Here is a 19,778-nt window from a genome sequence, read left to right on the forward strand (position 1 = left end):
TTTGCAAATTCAAGATACACATTTGAAGCTTTGGCACTCGATAAAGATCGAATAATTTTAATTTGAAAAAGGCCTACCATGAAATAAGATATAAGGGAAGTAGGCCTGCGTCTTTTTTTATTTTGAAATATCTCATGTACGCATTAAGCGTAGACATGCAGACAAAAAAGTATTTTGTTTACAAATTGTAGGATATGTAAACATTCGTTCATCATAAACAATAATCCAAATACAATAACTTTAAGAGAAAAGAAAAGGAACGCAAACATATTTACTGGTATACTGATCGAATTAAAGATGAAGCAAACGCCTATATTAGTGTCTTGTTTTCTTATTCTTATGGTTTTTAAAAATATTAGTAAGTAATTTTAATCAGCTAAGTATCGGTAAGAAGAAACACCAAGTACTTCTTCTATTTGATTTTTTGGAAAGGAAACGAAAGACATTTAGTCGGAAATTCCTAATTGTTCTTTGCTTGCATCATTTTATTTTTAAATAGACTGATAAATAATTTAAATGACATTGAACTTCTTTAAAACGTATCTAAAATTACTGTTACTAGTGTAAACACCATTATTTTTGTATTATAATAGGTTAACATATACGCACTTATTATCTACTCCTATCAAATATTGGCGATTTAACTTTTTTAATCGTATTCTTTTATGCTATATGCGTATAATTGGAACGATCGAATTACGGATCCGTGTGAAATAGCACTAAAGGTATATTCTTTAATTTTTGGCAACTTAAATATTTATCAGCGAACGTTTCAACTGCGTAGAAACAACTTGTTGTTAAACAATTGTCGATAAGGCTAAAGCTATGGTCCTGTGTCACATGATATGTCGAATAAGTTTCTTTGTTTATGTTCTAGAACCAGGCAAATCATGCTGAAATCTGAATCACGATAAATTCAATCTGGAATTATCATTTATGTCGTTAACAGGAACCTAAATAGGATTTAACAGCGTAATTGATACAACAGCTCTGCATTAAAAATTGATATTCAAAACTCTACTCTGAACAATCGATATACGGAATTATAGCTGTTTTATGTACATGTTTTATTTAAATAACTAACATGCAGAAATAAACAGGACTCAATTTTTCTTCATAAAATTTGCAATCGGAATGTAATTACTTTGTGTATAGTACGAACCTGCGTCATTATTCATAAGAAGTCAGAAAAGTGTTTTCAGGCTACTCATAACTGCTTTACAGCATATGGAAAGTATTCAATTCTGTGAGTGCACATTCATTCAGACACTGTATACTGAATGTATTTAACCATTTGATTCATATTACGGAAATAAGATATATCACTTATTTTCAAGCACTGATGTTTTCATATCTACAATTTTCACAGTAGACTTAATGAAATATTTTTACAGAAAGACACTTCATTTTAATAAATAAAATTTTGTAAACTCTACAAATTAATGACCAAAATGGAATTTGACAACGTTAAGAAGCAAAATAGGATTTCAGTCTTGTTTGCTCTTGAATATTTGTCAGAAGGAATGAATAAGTTTGCAGCCGATGAATTTCAAAACCATCACAATAGACTGGTCAAAATGATGCAACATTTGAATTATTCTCCTTGCGCAAGGTCTTGCAGCAAAATATCGAAAAATGAACAATCATGGTGCAGAACATGTTCTGGGTGGAGAACAACAATACTCAGTTCACATAAAAATCGGTCTTCAATAGGAAAAAAGGGATCTGATTGGTCTAAAATAGATTCTTCAAAATGGCCAACAGGTGCAACAGAGGTAGAGAGATGTTACCAACCAGATTGGTCTATAACAATGACAGGTCCAAACGCAGGTGATATTTCAATATTGATTGGAAAATTGATAAACTGCAGTGATATTCGATCATTATTTGCAAACACTGTAGACCCAGACTGCATCAGAGTGATTCGAAATAAGATTGTTCATAATTCAGGTGAAATATCACCTGCCGAGAAAAAACAATACTGTCAACAAATGCTGGACTTTCTGCGGACACCTGAAGTTTGGCTTTACCAAGAGGCGAAAGATGCATATAGCAAAATTCAATTATTCATGAGATATGATTATATAGAACTAATCAAAAATAAAACTATAGAGGACCATGAGCTGAATAAATTAAAAGAAAGAATAAAAGCACGTACAACTAGGGTGTATAACCTATCCAGGATATCTACCTTGGTCTTAATTGGAATTTTAGCAGTATCCCTGATTTACGTTGGATTTGAAAGAACATGTTACAGAGTGTCTATCGTATCTGTATGCTTATTACTTGGAGCTTTGCTACTACCGACGATTTACTTAGGATTCTTACAAATCACGAAATCACAACTGTATGCGTACGTTGTCATTTTTATGGACCGATTACTTTTTGTAGAACATCTTGAAGGTAATTGTTACTTCATTTTACCAACCTTATATAAGGTACCTTATAAAACACACACGCACAAAAACAGGCACGAACTTTTTTGTTAAGCAAAAAGTAAAATAACAAAATTATCGAGCTCCTAGGAAAATTCAGAAAGTCACTTAGCAAATGGCATTATCAAAAGCTGAAACACATCAAACGAATGGATAACAACTGTAATATTCCAGACTTTGAAAAGACATGTAGAAAATGGTGGATTAAAACCTGGTTTTATCTTAACCTCTTACTAATATGACAAAGGATTCTCGTTTCTTTCGTATCAAACATTTTTACACACGTTTTTCTAGCTGCTTTTTTTTTTACAAGATTGGTCGAACGAAAAGAGGGGTAAAGGACATTCACCCAAAATTATAACTATTTTTGTCATCATATATATAATTTTCTCTATCACCTACTATATCCCAAATTTATAGGTTTGAACATGAACATTGTCAATACTGTAGTCCAATACAGAGTAATTTTTCATAAGTACCAGTAAAAATATATAAATTTTACCCAATTTATTATATCAAGTAAAAGTGCTCAAATTAGCAAATATAAATAACGACTTTGGTATATTCATTTAGTCTTCCAAATAAATGTTTCCTTCATCTTGGCCTTGTTTTGTTAGAAATACAAGACTTTGTCAGTATAAGCAGTAACTAAATGTAATAATCTCTTTTCATTTCTGTAATATATTCTTGAATGTAAAAAACCATACAACATTCCATTTCTATTGTATTACTCAGATGAAATTTGCGGAGACATTTCTATGGTCACAAGAGGCGAATGGAGAGCAAGATTACCAAAAAGTATCGAGTTCATGGAAAAACCTGTGATGAATGTCCTTGTTCACCATACTGCTGGATTACACGGGGAAGACACACAAATGTGTTCTCAGATTGTAAGAAGTATTCAGAACTTGCATATGGACGATAATAGTAGGTTTATTTCCCTTTTGATTAATGCTTCTTGTTGATTCGTTGATAGATATTAATGAGGAAGAAGAATATTACTATTGAGTCATCTCGTTGTAATTATTTAACAAAAAACGTATCATTTTGATATACGTTTGGTTATGACAATTAATCATGCTTCCAATAAAAAAATGCTTTTTCAAACCTTTTGGTTAGCAATACTCGTGTTTTGCTCATAGAAACCCAATATTTGTTACAATAACTTGTCATTACTGGTGTTGGTCAATATCGGTCACCAAATGGAACATTGCCTAAATGGTTATGTTTGTAAAAATTCTAGTTCAGAAATGATTAAGGGATCTTTAGACTCATATTGACATGTCATCATGCAAAGCTGACCTTCGACGGTTTTTGATGATTTATTTAGACACATTTGATTATAAATAAATTTGGTGTATTTACTGTCTTCTGATTGGTTCAAATTATTAGTTTTATTTTCAATGTTGTCAATTTCTATGGCGACACGTCCACTCCGCTGACGTTGTGTATTCATGTGTGTGCGTTGTTATTGTTGATATAAATAATATAAAAAGTTCTTTGAGCTTTATTTTTGATAGAAATTTATTTATAATGAATGGCAATAATTTATTTTGAATTTATTGAACCATAAAATCAATTTTTGACTCTTCACATTTTACATAATTCGCGAAGCGGATCATTCAATGTGAAGAGTCAAAAATTAATTGTTTGGTTCAATAAATTAAAAATAAATAATAGCCATTCATTAAGTAATGCTTGTCATGTATATGTGACATTTTCAACATTTTAAACCTTGAGCGTTCCTGGTGAAAATTATCGTGAGTACAAGCACATATGTTTATTGTCAAAATCTTGTGTATTAAAATGTTCTTGGATTTACTACTGCTACAGTCTGTTTAGCAGCATCAAATACAAAAAGGAATCTGACATGGTCGCATGATAATTTTCGCTTTCTAGTTTTTTAATGAAATAAATCATTTAGATGATTCACGGAATTCCTATGGGTTACGTTTCATTCATATGGTGAGAGGTATGTCCAAGACACGATGTAGTTACGATATTGGAAATCATTTAACATATATATTCATATAACTTGATCATTATATACCCATTACAAATACTTCACGATTGCTCTTGTTCTTCAGTATGTGTCAATATTGTATCGATACCGATGTTCACATAATAACTATTGAACCCAATTTATCTACTTCATGAATGACAGAAAATTATGCTTGTTCATCTGTAGGTGTCGATATCGAATCGATTTCGACTATTAATTACATTTACTCTAAGCATAATTGGGTTCTATGCTTTTGAATATTAATATCGTCGATATCATTTCATTTTCCATAGTCATTTGTTGCTATGAATCTTATAAGTTATATGGTTCGCTACTGACCCCCTACCGATCCATAGAGGGTTAGTAAAATCCATAGGGGGAGGCCGAATCCCCTATCGATTTTATTCACCCTCTATGGATCCGTAGGGGGTCAGTAGTTAACCGTATAACGAATTTATCGCACGCTGGACTTCTCTGCTGCGTTTTGTTGAAAAATCAACAACGAAACACAACAACATTAATAGATGACGTCACCATTAATGCGTCATAAACCCCCTATGAAATTTACTAACCCCTACGGTCTCATAAGAGGTCACCACGTGACGGCGCTTAATCAATCGTGCAACGTTATATTTTACCAGCGGTGCGATAACATACGTTGTGTGCATTTTAAACTAGTGTTCGAATCGATATTGACATTTAGATTTTCCCTCATAATAATATGAAACATTAATTCTATACTATTAATTTCAATGCATTTTATTTATTTGAATACACAATTTCTCCTGTGACTATGTTGTTGATATCGTCGATATCGATATTTAAATTTCCTTGTAATGTGTAGTATTCACACTTTACCTTGTAAAGATTTTACGTTGTATTTATCTTACGCTAAAGTCTATATAGTCGATATTCACAACATTGATTCGATATCGACATATAAATTTTCCCTTGTTATCGAACAACGGTTTACTGTTGCCTTTATATGTTGTTTTGATTCATAACTTTGTATTAATTTGAATCAATTGTCAATATCAACAATATTGGTTCAAAATCAGGTTTTTTGTTTCGCTTAGTTAATATCTTCATATGTTTATGTTTAGTCATATTATTTTCCTCTTAATATGCTTACTTTGCAACCATTTTATTCAAGTGTATATTTTGCCTAGATCATCTCGCAACAATACTCAGCATTTGAAAATTCATCCATACTCTGATCCTTTTATCTATCTACAACGTGTTTACTAAAACTTCGTTTATTTCATTTGTATCCATTTTTACAAGTGTCTTGTCAATAGATGCATATGTAGCTTTACAGTTGCTCTTAGGTCATTATCTAATATGTGTGTTGAAGAAATAAATTCTGAAACTTCAAATTTAATCTGGCAATATCAAACTTTAAAGTTTAAACATCTAGTGCTTATTCATTAAAAGGTTGTAAAAGTAAAAAAGTAAAAGACGAAAAATAACAGTTTACTCATAATGATATAACAATTGTTGATATTTAGACCAATATTTCCTTTCACATTCAATCTCCACGTGTATGGCAAAATGCACAAATCATCAGTTAAAACTGTTTAATAACTGTTTTTTAAGTTTACCGTTTTACATGTGTTGGTATATTCGTCGTTTTCAGTAATTGGTATATATCAACAACTCTCTTAACGAGACCAAATGACATAAAAGTTAGGTTATCGTACTGCCTGAGCAAAACTCATACCGCATTAGTAAGTAATAAAGGCCTTGAAATAACAAATGTAAAACAATTCAGAAGTGAAAACCAAACGGCATAATTCATGTTTAAAACAGTTAAAACAGTAAACATGAACAAACAACAACCACTAAATTACAGGTTCCTGACTTGGTACAGACACATACAGAATGCGGCGGAGTAAATTAACGTTTGTAGGCGCCAACTTTTTATCCCAAAAAAGGTGGTCAGTGGTGTTACAGAACTTGAAATATGCAATGAATAAAAAAGGGCTTACTAATCAAACCAAAAGTTACCAAGCATATAAAAACCTTAAAAAAAACCCCAAAGCACCCAAAATATATTGACATATAGCTACATCTTTTACATGATTGTATGATGAAAACTATATGTCTTTATCTTAATTAGTTAATACTTATAATTGTATTTATGTTCTACTTCGCTATGTTCTTTCGAACATATAGTTTGTCTTAATCATGTGTAAATAAAACAAAATAGCAATATGGGATTAGAGATTGCACTGATCAGTTTAATGATAAACATGCCAATTCTGTAAACATGGTCTCCAAAGCTCCGAATAAATGGTACATAATCTACAAATACAAAAATGTTCAATCAGAAAAATGATAATGAATGCAAAATATACGTGTCGATCTGATAGGTGAACTTTTCTCCACTAGAGAAACGACGATGGAAGCTTTAAACTATCTTTACTGGCTATACACCCATTGCACGGTCGGTAATTAAGAGAGAAAGGCTCGAAATATTTAACATGTTTTGATTCGAGCGTCACGGACACAAGTCTGTTGTAGACGAAACGCGCGTCTGCCGTATATATAGAATTTTAATCCTGGTCTCTATGATTAGTTTATTTGCAACCACTGGGTCGATGCCACTGCTGGTGGAGATTTATATTTCCCCGAGTGTATCACCAGCCCAGTAGTCAGTACTTTTGTGTTGACTTGAGTTATCATTTATATGTTCATAATTCTAAATTAACTGTTAACAAAACTTTGATTTTTTGAAATACTAAGGCTTTTCTACCTCAGGTTAACATGTTTTTAATTCGAGCGTCACTGATGAGTCTTTTGTAGACGAAACGCACGTCTGGCGTTTACATAAAATTTTAATCCTGGTATCTAGGATGAGTTTATTTGTAAGGAAACCTAATTACTCTATGCGTATGCAAATATTTATATGCCAAATCAAGAAAGGAATGAAAATAGAATATATCTTAATTGATTCAACAATTCTAACACTACTGCTTCCTGAGGGAAGATCACTCAGATAGTATTTTTTTTCAAGATGATATGTACTGTGAAATTTTCTATACTGTTATATGGCAAGCAAAAAGTACAGTTACCCCGTTTGTTCTTTTTATTTTTATTTCTGGAACCATTTAAAGAACTAGTATAGTGATGTTGTTGTTTTATTTTCTTTATTATATATTTCGAATACATATTTTAGAATGGGATGATGTTGGTTATAACTTTTTGATTGGAGAAGATGGATGTGTGTACGAGGGAAGAGGCTGGAATAAAGTTGGTGCCCATACCTTAGGATGGAATAAAAATTCAGTTGCTTTTGCGTTTCTGGGAAATTACAATGATAGAAGACCAAAACCACTAGCGTTGAAGGCTTTGAGAGGTGCAATTTCCTATGGTATCAAAAATGGACATATTTCACCATACTATACACTTTATGGACATAGAGACAAACGCCCAACTAATAGTCCAGGAAACTATCTGTATGCTGAAATCAGAAATTTCAAACATTATCACCATAATTGAGTAACATATGAACACTTCCTGCTGATTTTATCTGAAACAATCTCATTATTTCTGAGTTAAGTTTTTATGTTTTAAAATAAAATAGCAATGCTAGTTATATCATTTCTTGCCCATCAAACATTTGACATAAAAAAAAACCATTAAAAATTGAAAGCAAGTTGAAAATATTTCCCTCTGAACCGAGTAAGTTATCTCAGTGAAATAAGTTTAATATAATATATAGTGACGTAAAGCGCCGTAGTTAGCAGATGAGCAAGTCATCGACTGAATTCGGATACTTAGAAGTGTTTTACCCATAGAAGGGAATAGTATAATTAGACTATACGTTTAATATTTCACTTAAATACACAACGGTATGGCTTTAAAATTACTTGTGTGATTTTTAACATGTTAGATGCCGATAAAGTCGTGTGACATAACAGAAAATGTTTAATTAATAATTAGTCGCTAAAATACTGTGCCCAAGCTAGCCGCACATATCAGTATATATTAGCATTGTCCCTTGGTGCATCTTGCAATTGTGTCATTTTAAATAGTACTGACTCCTCTGCACCAGACACGAGGATGACATACCAGTTATGTGCAACTTCTTACAATATCTTACCATATCATTAATGTCCCGATATATCAATGATGGTGATACATGGCTGTGTACATAATGTATATACAACTCGTCTAAACATCAACCCAACAATGCTAGTTCTGTAAATTTGCTTTCGCAAATTTTTGGTTCTTCCCTCCCCGGTATTCGAACCCATGCTACTGTGATATCGTGACACCAAATCGCCTGCACTACAGCCGTCCCGCTAGACCACACGACCACCTGGGCTCTCAAAAAAAGAGCTTTCGCTGGCCGTGTGTTACCTTTCCTCGTCAGTTTTAATCTAGCGGCGTACTACAGTACATGATATATAAGGCATGAAGATGTTATTGTTACAGATCAGCTAAATTATCTATAGTAAAGGATCCTACAAATTAATGTAATATACAGTCACAGAAAATAATTATATTTATAAGTATGTCTGAGTCAGTGACAACTCTACAACAGATGTATCCATCGGATCGCCATCAATGATGGTGATACATGTATATTACATTAATTTGTAGGATCTTTTACTATAGATAATTTAGCTGATCTGTAACAATAACATCTTCATGCCTTATATATCATGTACTGTAGTACGCCGCTAGATTAAAACTGACGAGGAAAGGTAACACACGGCCAGCGAAAGCTCTTTTTTTGAGAGCCCAGGTGGTCGTGTGGTCTAGCGGGACGGCTGCAGTGCAGGCGATTCGGTGTCACGATATCACAGTAGCATGGGTTCGAATCCCGGCGAGGGAAGAACCAAACATTTGCGAAAGCAAATTTACAGATCTAACATTGATGGGTTGATGTTTAGACGAGTTATATATATATTGTTGGGTTGATGTTTAGACGAGTTATATATATATATATATATATATATATATATACAACTCGTCTAAACATCAATCCAACAATGTTAGATCTGTAAATTTGCTTTCGCAAATTTTTGGTTCTTCCCTCGCCGGGATTCGAACCCATGCTACTGTGATATCGTGACACCAAATCGCCTGCACTGCAGCCGTCCCGCTAGACCACACGACCACCTGGGCTCTCAAAAAAGAGCTTTCGCTGGCCGTGTGTTACCTTTCCACGTCAGTTTTAATCTAGCGGCGTACTGCAGTACATGATATATAAGGCATGAAGATGTTATTGTTACAGATCAGCTAAATTATCTATAGTAAAGGATCCTACAAATTAATGTAATATACAGTCACAGAAAATAATTATATTTATGTATAAGTACGTCTGAGTCAGTGACAACTCTACAACAGATGTATCCATCGGATCGCCATCAATGATGGTGATACATGGCTGTGTACATAATGTATATACAACTCGTCTAAACATCAACCCAACAATGTTAGATCTGTAAATTTGCTTTCGCAAATTTTTGGTTCTTCCCTCGCCGGGATTCGAACCCATGCTACTGTGATATCGTGACACCAAATCGCCTGCACTGCAGCCGTCCCGCATATACTCCTATTGTTTAAATATACTTTTTCACTTTTTTGGTCTTTTGGAAAATGTTGTTTGTGCTGTATTTAGACCCTTCTACAACGAAATTTGTTTTACATGCACACGTTTAAAAATTGCGGTTTTTATCCAACGCAATCAAAGGTTTGAACGTAGTTTTCAATTTAGACTTGTTTATATTTTTTCGTTTGGTCTTGTATCATATTTTCCCTCCGATTTATATGATCCGTTCTTCCTATATTGACTCTTTTAAAAAAAAAATCAAGAGACTGTCTAAAATTGAGGGTAAATTATATGGCCTTCCAAATACCGTTTCGATCCCTAACATTACTGAAGAGACATTTATTGTCGAAATCCGGATCTGGTGTACTAAAAATTTGACACCTCATGTTTGTGGCATAACATCTTGGCCACAAGTTTATTGTTTTCTGTTTAGTATTAGATTTATATTAAGATCCATTTTGTTACATCTTGAGATCAATTGTATTTGGCAATCGCCAATGGCAGTCAGCAGGGTTATAGAACAACAGTAGTTCGACCTGTTAGTCAAATGCGATTTGTTTAAATATACATTTTCACTTTTTTGGTCTTTTGGAAAATGTTGTTTGTGCTGTATTTAGACCCTTCTACAACGAAATTTGTTTTACATGCACACGTATAAAAATTGCGGTTTTTATCCAACGCAATCATAGGTTTGAACGTAGTTTTCAATTTAGACTTGTTTTATATATACTCCTATATCTATGTATGAAAACTGTCGTTTCTTATTTGTGATTGTAACTATGTATACTGTATTGTTTATTATATTTGTAAATTAATAATATTATAATGATATTATATTATGCTCCTTGTGAGCCCATTTTATGGAAACAACGCATCTTCTTCTTCTTCTATATGAGCTATTGCTCGTAGTGTACGATACCCTCCTGAGTACTCAAGAAAAAAACCATTTTGGTCTAAACATTCAAACATTTATCATATTAACAGATCGTGTCTGACCAAAAGGCGCTTCATCTTCATTTGATATTTGGAGGTTTGCGGAACGGGGCGGTTGGTGGATAAGTTCTATTTTAAATTTTTTATATCATTGAAACGAAACTTTATGTGGCTGTCTTTGTACCAATATATCCTCTTGACATACAAAACTATGACACATATTTATCACAAAAATACATGGGTCACAAACAGATTTTAGTTATTCATTCTAGATCGAGTTATTAGCTCTTTGAATACATGTATATTAATAATTGTTTAATATTTGAATGACATTAAATGATTGATAAATCTTAAAGTTCCCACACCGCGTCTGTATCAACCTTGTAAACCAAAGCTCTGTATTTTAAAACAAAACTGCAGAAAAGTAAGGGAACTATGATATACCAATCATTCGTTTTTTTTCGAGAAACCCTAAAACTCAGTTACATTCTCTAAAAGATAACCCCTAAAAATGGTGTTAAACTGATAAATACACCTTATATAAGAATGCCAGATTTTGATCGGTTGGTAGCCAGTGTATTTTTCGCATATTCGAACATTTTTCCTTATTTCAAACGAATTTGCCTTTTTTTCACCACTGCCGGTGAATATGCCTCAAATACCATGGTATTTGCCATTTTGGATATTACTTTTTAGCTCACCTGGCCCATAAGGCCAAGTGAGCTTTTCTCATCACTTGTCGTCCGTCGTCCGTCATCGTCTGTTAACTTTTACATCTGACATGGGTAAAATTGTTTATCAAATCAAGATATATCTGCCTTGAAATTTTCAGATGAATAGGACAACCGGTTATTGGGTTGCCGCCCCTGAATTGGTAATTTTAAGGAAATTTTGCCGTTTTAAGTTAGTATCGTGAATATTATTATCGATAGAGATAAACTTAAAACAGCAATTATGTTCAGCAAAGTAAGATCTACAAATAAGTCAGCATGAGCAAAATGGTCAATAGACCCCTTAAAGAGTAATTTCCCTTTATTGTCAATTTTTCAATTTTACAATTTTCATAAATTTTGGTAAATTTTAAATTTTGGTAAACTTTTACAAAATGTTTTCTCTCTAACTACTGGGCAAAGAGCATTATAGATAGATATATTTTTAACAGCAAGAGTGTTCAGTAAGTAATATCTACAAACACATCACCATCACCAAAACACATTTTTGTCATGAATCCATCTGTGTCCTTTGTTTATAATATTATGCACATAGACCAAGATGAGCGACACATGCTCTATAGAGCCCATCTCCGGTGCAGAGTTCATGTCCGTTCAATACATGCTCCGCAATACTGCAGTATTGAACGGAACGGATATGTAATCTCTGCGCCGGAAATTGCTTTAGAGCCTCTAGTTTACACTCGCGAGAATATTCGCGCCAAATTTTTCGGATATGACACGTATAAATACATGTATAATATCCTCGGTTCTATGCTAATATCCACTTTAAATATTCATCATCAAAATTATGCATAATAAAATTGAGAATGGAAATGGGGAATGTGTCAAAGAGACAACAACCCGACCAAATAAAAAACAACAGCAGAGGGTCACCAACAGGTCTTCAATGTAGCGAGAAATTCCCGCACCCGGAGGCGTCCTTCAGCTGGCCCCTAAACAAATATATACTAGTCCAGTGATAATGAACGCCATACTAATTTCCAAATTGTACACAAGAAACTAAAATTAAAATAATACAAGACTAACAACGGCCAGAGGCTCCTGACTTGGGACAGGCGCAAAAATGCGGCGGGGTTAAACATGTTTGTGAGATCTCAACCCTCCCCCTATACCTCTAACCAATGTAGTAAAGTAAACGCATAACAATACGCACATTACAATTCAGATCAAGAGAAATCCGAGTCTGATGTCAGAAGATGTAACCAAAGAAAATAAACAAAATGACAATAATACATAAATAACAACAGACTACTAGCAGTTAACTGACATGCCAGCTCCAGACTTCAATTAAACTGACTGAAAGATTATGATTTCATCATATGAACATCAGGCACAATCCTTCCCGTTAGGGGTTTAGTATCATACCATCATAACATATACGAGAAGAACATAACCCGTGTCATGCCAACAACTGTTTTTAAAAATAATGTGTTTAGTTCCGATGCAAAGACCTTATCAGTGACTCAATATTAACGCCAAAATATGCAATCTTTAATGACTTGACAACAGTATCGTAATTATATCCCTTCTTAATAAGTCTATTCAAAGGTTTTGTAAACATGTTTATGAATTTCAGCCTACAAGTAAAAAACAAGATTTAACTTTACCTGTACATAGAGTTTGAATCGATTTCTATTCGGTGTAATTAAACAGATATATCATGTTATGGAGGGGTATTTGCGAAAAATACCAGTCTTGGGACCGAATTTCCCCCGCCTAGCAACTCGGGAAATTTTACAGTCCCTTGACTGTTTTTTTCCCGCAAATATCCCTCCATAACATAATGTATCTGTTCATAATCGTAACGGGAATTACGACGATCCCAATATGACGACGGCAGAAATAACGTAAAACCTTTTCAGTCATTTTTTTCAAATGCAGCCCGTTGCTGTCATGAGCTACTCATCATCTTTATTGTGACAACACCGGTCTTCATTTGAGAAAAATGACTGAAAGTATTTTACTTATTTCTGCCGTCTCTATAAAAAGACTGGAAAACACATGTCAGCAAAGGTTAATTAGATTAATCAAAACATTATGTGCTAAATTGGTTGGTCAAGTGATACGAAGTTAAGTGGTCGGGCAAGGCCACTCTCACAAAATTTCATAATAAATCATATTTAAAGTATTGACCTACCTTTACAGTATTTTATATGCCTGGTTAAACAGTATGTATTATAATACACTATAAATAGTAAACATTTACATAAATAGTATTGATTATTTACGTCTGTCGTTGTCACTGTGTGTTAGACAAGCTCGTATTTCCGGTAAATGTATCTACACCATGTACACTTGTAATATACTTTTGGAATTGTAATTTATTCATCAAAATGGCGCAAATGCAGTTTGACGATATAAAGAAACAAAATATGATGTCAGTATTATTTTCTCTGGAATATGTGGTCGATGGAATAAGTAAATTTACAGAAGATGAATTTAAACTGCATCATATAAGACTTGTGACCATGCTAAATCATATGAATCTACCTCCTTGTACAGGTACAGTGTCTTGTAGTATACTATTAAAAAAAGATCTACGAAACTGGTGCGAAACGTGTTTGAAATGGAGGACAAATATACTATCTTCGCATAATAGGTCTTGGATAAACCCTGATTGGTCTAAGATAAATTCTTCAGAATGGCCAACTGATTCAAAAGAAGTTGAAAAATGCTACAACCCTAATTGGTGCAGTAGTATGAAAGGTTCAAGTCCAAATCCCAACGATATCTCTGTACTTGTTGGAAAACAAATGAATTGCACCGATATAAACGCGTTATTCCAAAACTACAGAGTAGGTCCAGAGAGAATAAATGACATCCGCAACAAAGTATTTCATAATTTAAGGGATGTAAAAACAGATGAAAAAGAACAATACTGTCAAGATATGCTTGATTTTCTAAAAACTCCCTGCGTTTGGTCGTATAAAGAGGCGAAAGACGCTTATGTTAAAATTCAGATATTTAAAGAAAAAAAATATATCGACATTATTAAAGACAATATAATTGAAGAACAGGAAATAAACAAAATGGAGAAAAGGATATCATCGCATGGATTATCATGTCACAATATTTCAATAGCAATGGTGGTATCAGTTTTGGTATTAGTTTTAGCCATTCTAATACCCGTGGTTTATTTAGGCTTCCAAGAACTAGCGAAAACTCAGTACCACATATATTTTGTTACTTATATGGAAAAAATACTTTTGGGGAATAGATTTGAAGGTATATATGTATTTCATTACTTTCATTTTCTGTGTTTTCTGCAAATATTTTTTTTTCATTTCATAAAAAGGAATTATTACACTGACGAGAATAAAATGAGAATGTTTAAAGCTTAACGTAACCTAGGACACATGGGGTCTGTTTATCGAACATATTTTAGGATCAGGACCATCTTGTGACATATTGTATATTTGTACCATCCTGGTATTTTCTGAAGTGCTCCATAAAATAATCTGCTTTCTCTTTTTGACTTCTACTCATTACTGCTTTTGTATCAGTCAAGTATAAACTAGTAATAATATTATTTACTAATTTAAAAGCGATCACTATTCGGTGAATCACGATTCACTCTGGAATATTCGCAATGAAGTTACATGAATGCCTTAATCTTTAACGATAACTTTATATTTGGTGTTAGAACATACTCACCCCTTCTCGTCCAATGAAAAGTCAGTTTTTCCCCTCTAATTTTCATAGTACATGGTTCTCCATGCACTTTGAAATGCTATACATGAATGACTTTTCATTGTCAGTGTATTATGAAAGTTAACTCTTAATAACTGCACTAATGAAGTGTACAATCCCCTGAGGCATTTTCCATGGGAAAAGAGCCTACTGATTAAAGATGAAAGAGCAAAGATTAAAACAAAACATTTTGAATTTTACAAATTTTTAATTTTCTAATGGTACACATATATATAGAATAAACAAAAACAATATGGGAGTAAGGGTGTAGGTAAAATAATATTTATTTATCATAAACTGGGCATTTGAGGGATTTTTTTTTTCTTTCAAGAAAACAATTTCAGGCTGCTGATATATAAAGCAAAGGATTTTTTTACGGAGAAACACAATACATATAAAATTATCAATAAAAAGTAAGCATTTAACGCTGAACGGTCTGAATTTAAATGCTTATACAGAGTTTTATATTTATAAAAAAAAATCAAAAAGGGCATTTATATAACATTGTGTTGCTTTTTAAAATAAAATAATCTCAAGATATATAAGTATTAAATTTACCTGAAGCAGAAGAAAAACAATTTATCCATTCGGTCCTCACAAACTATGTCAGTGCTATTTCATTCCATCCATTGAAATGATGATTACCTATGTTTTACATTTGGTTAATTATAAAAAGTGAACTCTTATTAAGGTTTGAATATTACAATGGGAAAGCTAATTTTGTAAGGTCACTCGAAAGTGTGAATATGTTCTAAATTTGTCAGACAATACTTGGTCATGTTTTATGAAGATTTAAGCCCTCGGCTTCGCCTTGGGCTTAAAATCTTCATAAAACATGAACAAGTATTGTCTAACCTATAATTAGAATTTTGATTTGAAATAAATGAATAATCTATTATAGTAGTCAGGTAGTGTCTTTTATGAAAATAAACAAAGTATAGTCTTGATTATTAAATTTTTATATCAATTTTTATTTATATTACCTATTTTCTACCGGAGTCCACATGTAAACGAAATGCACACAAATGTAACCCAAAACTGCACGCAAACGTAAAACATTTCAATCCCGAAATGCGCGCAAACGTAATGCGCCCGTCCCAAATGGGTTTATCAAATGTGTCCGATAACTTTGGAAATATCCTAAGTTTAGGACACTATCGTATGTGGCTTAAATATTTTTTAAGATGGTCCTAACTTTAGGGTATATTGTAGGATGGTAAATTTTTAAACAAGTACGGACGCTCCCTATATATACTAGTACGTGATTTTAAGAAGAATGGCAAATAATAAAACTGATAAATGTGCTCGAATGTATTTCTTATTCAATTGTTTTCAGTTTAAATGCTATTAAGTATATGTATAAACTTGCTTGAACATGGAAAACGTTAATTTGAAATCATCGTCAAACTAACGCAGCTAATTAGAGTTTTGATTTTGGAGAGATTAAAATGAACTCTTAGACTAATTGATTCCTTTATCATAAAGACATGTTTGTTTTTTTGTTTTATTCAGAGGTGATAGTATGTGACAATACTTCCCTGGTTACACGAAATGAATGGGGTGCTAGGCCTCCACGGAAAACAGAGCTGCAATCGATTCCCGTCATGAATGTCTTCATACATAACACAGCAGGACACCATTGTGAACAACAGACGGAATGTGCACAGACTGCCAGAGCTATTCAAAATTTCCATATGGACGGAAACAGTATGTCTATCTTATAAACTAGTAAACTTTAAAAGATACACGTATACTCAGGGACTTTATATACTAACAGGACTCGTCTATATTGATTTTAACTGATTACTAAGCCGCCTGTTTAAAGCAACCACCCAACAATAAGCTTAGTTTCGGATCTCTGATATACGATGCTAGTAGTTATTTGCGTATAGAAAGTCCCTGGTATACTATATGGTTTTTAGTTAGATTAACACTTACGTATAACGAAAATATCGGCTGTAAGTTAATTATTATGCTTTATTTATTGGAAAAGCAAAATCATAAATAAAAAAGATACAGAAGATGCACTCCATTATTAATGAAGATGTCCTCATTTCCTTTTTAAACGGTTAAACACTTTTGATGGGAGACACATTTCTGCAAGGGAAAACATATGAATGTCTATAATCAATCTATTATTTTTTTCTTCGGGAAATTCCCTCGAATTCTGTCAATACTTATGTTTCCTCTCTAAAGAGTTGACATACATAAAAGAATGGGTACGACATAAATGAAACACTGAGTTTGTCTTGTGTAACGTTTTTTTTTTACTAGTCTTGTGTGCGAACCAATATTTATTATGAGACATTTATTTTCATATTGACTCACTTTATTTAGATAAAAGATGCTGCTATTTTCAATTATTTATTTTTTAATATAATTTACTATTGATAGAAATTTTGGTTTTCATGATCCTAGCATGCTTCTTTTAGTAATTTGATATTGTAAAAGCGTAGACCGTGCGTACATTTTCAGAATGGAGTGCTTCCGCGCAAACATAATGTACTCCGTTCAACGCTTTTACATCCCAATAAAAAAACTCATTCAATTCTTAAATATACGAAAAATATACGACTAATACAACAGCATTGATTTTATCACGACACATTAACACGCTGATTAAAAGAATCTGGCCAATATTGAGTATTATTATAAAAAAAAATGTTTGTCCAATTCAAATTTTTCGGTACAAAAAAACGACTATTCTTACAGCCGCCTTTAAGATGCCTTCCTTCTCTGTCTATCTACATTTACTTTCATTAAATGTGCACAGTTTGAAAAAAATGAACCAAATTCGATGAGGGGTCATCATTGTTTTTAGCGCATTTTCTTTTAATTCTTTAAATTACATCTCACAGAAAAATATAGTGATATTTGCATTTATTTATATTCTTCAAATTCGTACGTATAACAAAAATAGGTATTTAATAATCCTACCCTTCAACTCTACTTTTACATGTACTTGAATAAAGTAATTTTAACCTAATTAAAGTCGCTATAAAGTAGTTCTATTTATTTCACAGACTGGGATGATATTGCGTATAATTTCATGATTGGAGAAGATGGACGAGTATACGAAGGCAGAGGATGGGATAAAGTTGGCGCTCATACTTTAGGATGGAACAAAAATTCAATAGCTTTTGCTTTTTTTGGAAATTTTAATGACAGAAAACCGAAACCAATTGCATTGGAAGCATTGCAAAATATAATCTCTTGTGGAATGAAAGACGGTAAAATTTCTCCGCATTACACGCTTTATGGACACAGGGACAAGCGTCCAACAGATAGCCCAGGACATCATCTTTACGCTGAAATTAGATATTTCAAACATTTTCATAATAAACCAGAGAAACATAAACAATGATAATGCAAACATTAGAATATCACGGGAGAACATTAAGAATTTAGTACCGTAAGAAACAATGTGAAATACAAAAGAACATGTCATGTTTTGGTACACCGAATCTTTTTTCATTTAAATATTATTTTTAATAAATCCAAATCATTATGACTTTTTTGTTAGCTGTAAAGCTTATAGGAGATTGTTCACTGACAGGGAAACGATTCTTAGATTCCAAATAAAGTGCAACCAACGAGCATATAATCCGATTATTTTTTTTAAATGATGTTTGATCTTTAGTAAATAGTTTGTTCAACGAATGAGCCTCATGGGATACGATTTTTTCTTCAAGAGGATGTTTTAATATCATTTATTATAGTTAAAAATCTTACCCCAGGGGATGAGAACTCAGTCTCTTAGAGTTTCTTTTCAATATCTCTCGACAATGAAAACATTCAAATTCGAGATAATTATTTTATATTAACTCAACACTTACAAAAATGAACCACGAACACTAAATAGAACGTGCACATATTTGATTGATTGATTGATTGATACGTTTGTCTTGTCATTAATTATATGCAAAGAAAAACACGAATGAATGAGAATGAAAATTGGCAATGTAGTGTCAAAGAGACAACAACCCGACCAATGCAGAAAACAGCCGACGCCAACAACGGGTCATCAAAACAGCGAGAAAATCCCGCCTCCGGAGGCGGCCTTAAGCTGGCCTCTGAACAAAATATGTACTAGTTCAAGTAAAATGGACATCACACTTAACTCCAATACATATAAATGAACTAAAATAATAAAAATAACACATTATTAGAGTTTTATCCCACTTTCACGGTCCACTGAACATAGAAAAGGATAGTGCGAGTGGGGCATCCGTGTACTGTGGGCACATTCTTGTTTTTATATAGATTAGACTGTTCAACACTAGTCATTTTTGGAGCCCTTTATAGCTTGCTGTTTGATGTGAGCAAACACCTTGTATCATTGTACAGCAGATATAGGTACTAACCAAGCGGGCATGGTCGATTTTGAACTGACACGGTAACGAAAATCTTTGTTTTCTTTT

The 19,778-nt window shown here is 32.9% G+C and overlaps 2 protein-coding genes and 1 long non-coding RNA gene across 5 annotated transcripts; 2 read left to right on the forward strand and 1 right to left on the reverse strand.

Moving 5' to 3' along the window:
• Positions 1-639: 639 nt before the first annotated feature.
• LOC143063981 (uncharacterized) lies at positions 640-8,035 on the forward strand. Its single transcript, XM_076236460.1, has 3 exons — positions 640-2,403; positions 3,171-3,362; positions 7,616-8,035. The coding sequence occupies exons 1-3, from the start codon at positions 1,443-1,445 to the stop codon at positions 7,936-7,938; spliced, it is 1,476 nt and encodes a 491-aa protein (XP_076092575.1). The 5' UTR covers positions 640-1,442; the 3' UTR covers positions 7,939-8,035.
• LOC143063984 (uncharacterized) lies at positions 5,898-13,917 on the reverse strand. Its single transcript, XR_012975152.1, has 3 exons — positions 13,805-13,917; positions 7,704-7,900; positions 5,898-6,741 (listed from the first exon to the last, which is right to left on the reverse strand). It is a non-coding gene; the product is annotated as an uncharacterized LOC143063984 (long non-coding RNA).
• On the forward strand, positions 13,910-18,865 carry LOC143063982 (peptidoglycan recognition protein-like). Of its 3 annotated transcripts, none has more exons than XM_076236461.1 (3): positions 13,910-14,892; positions 16,870-17,064; positions 18,381-18,865. In XM_076236461.1, exons 1-3 carry the CDS (start codon positions 14,001-14,003, stop codon positions 18,719-18,721), a joined length of 1,428 nt encoding a protein of 475 aa, XP_076092576.1. In that variant the 5' UTR covers positions 13,910-14,000; the 3' UTR covers positions 18,722-18,865. The 3 variants fall into 3 exon arrangements, with proteins under 3 accessions (XP_076092576.1, XP_076092579.1, XP_076092577.1); XM_076236464.1 differs by having other exon boundaries at positions 13,917-14,085; XM_076236462.1 differs by having other exon boundaries at positions 13,919-14,169.
• Positions 18,866-19,778: the final 913 nt, after the last annotated feature.

Source organism: Mytilus galloprovincialis, chromosome 2 (genome assembly GCF_965363235.1).
Source record: "Mytilus galloprovincialis chromosome 2, xbMytGall1.hap1.1, whole genome shotgun sequence".
Taxonomy (NCBI): Eukaryota; Metazoa; Mollusca; class Bivalvia; order Mytilida; family Mytilidae; genus Mytilus; species Mytilus galloprovincialis.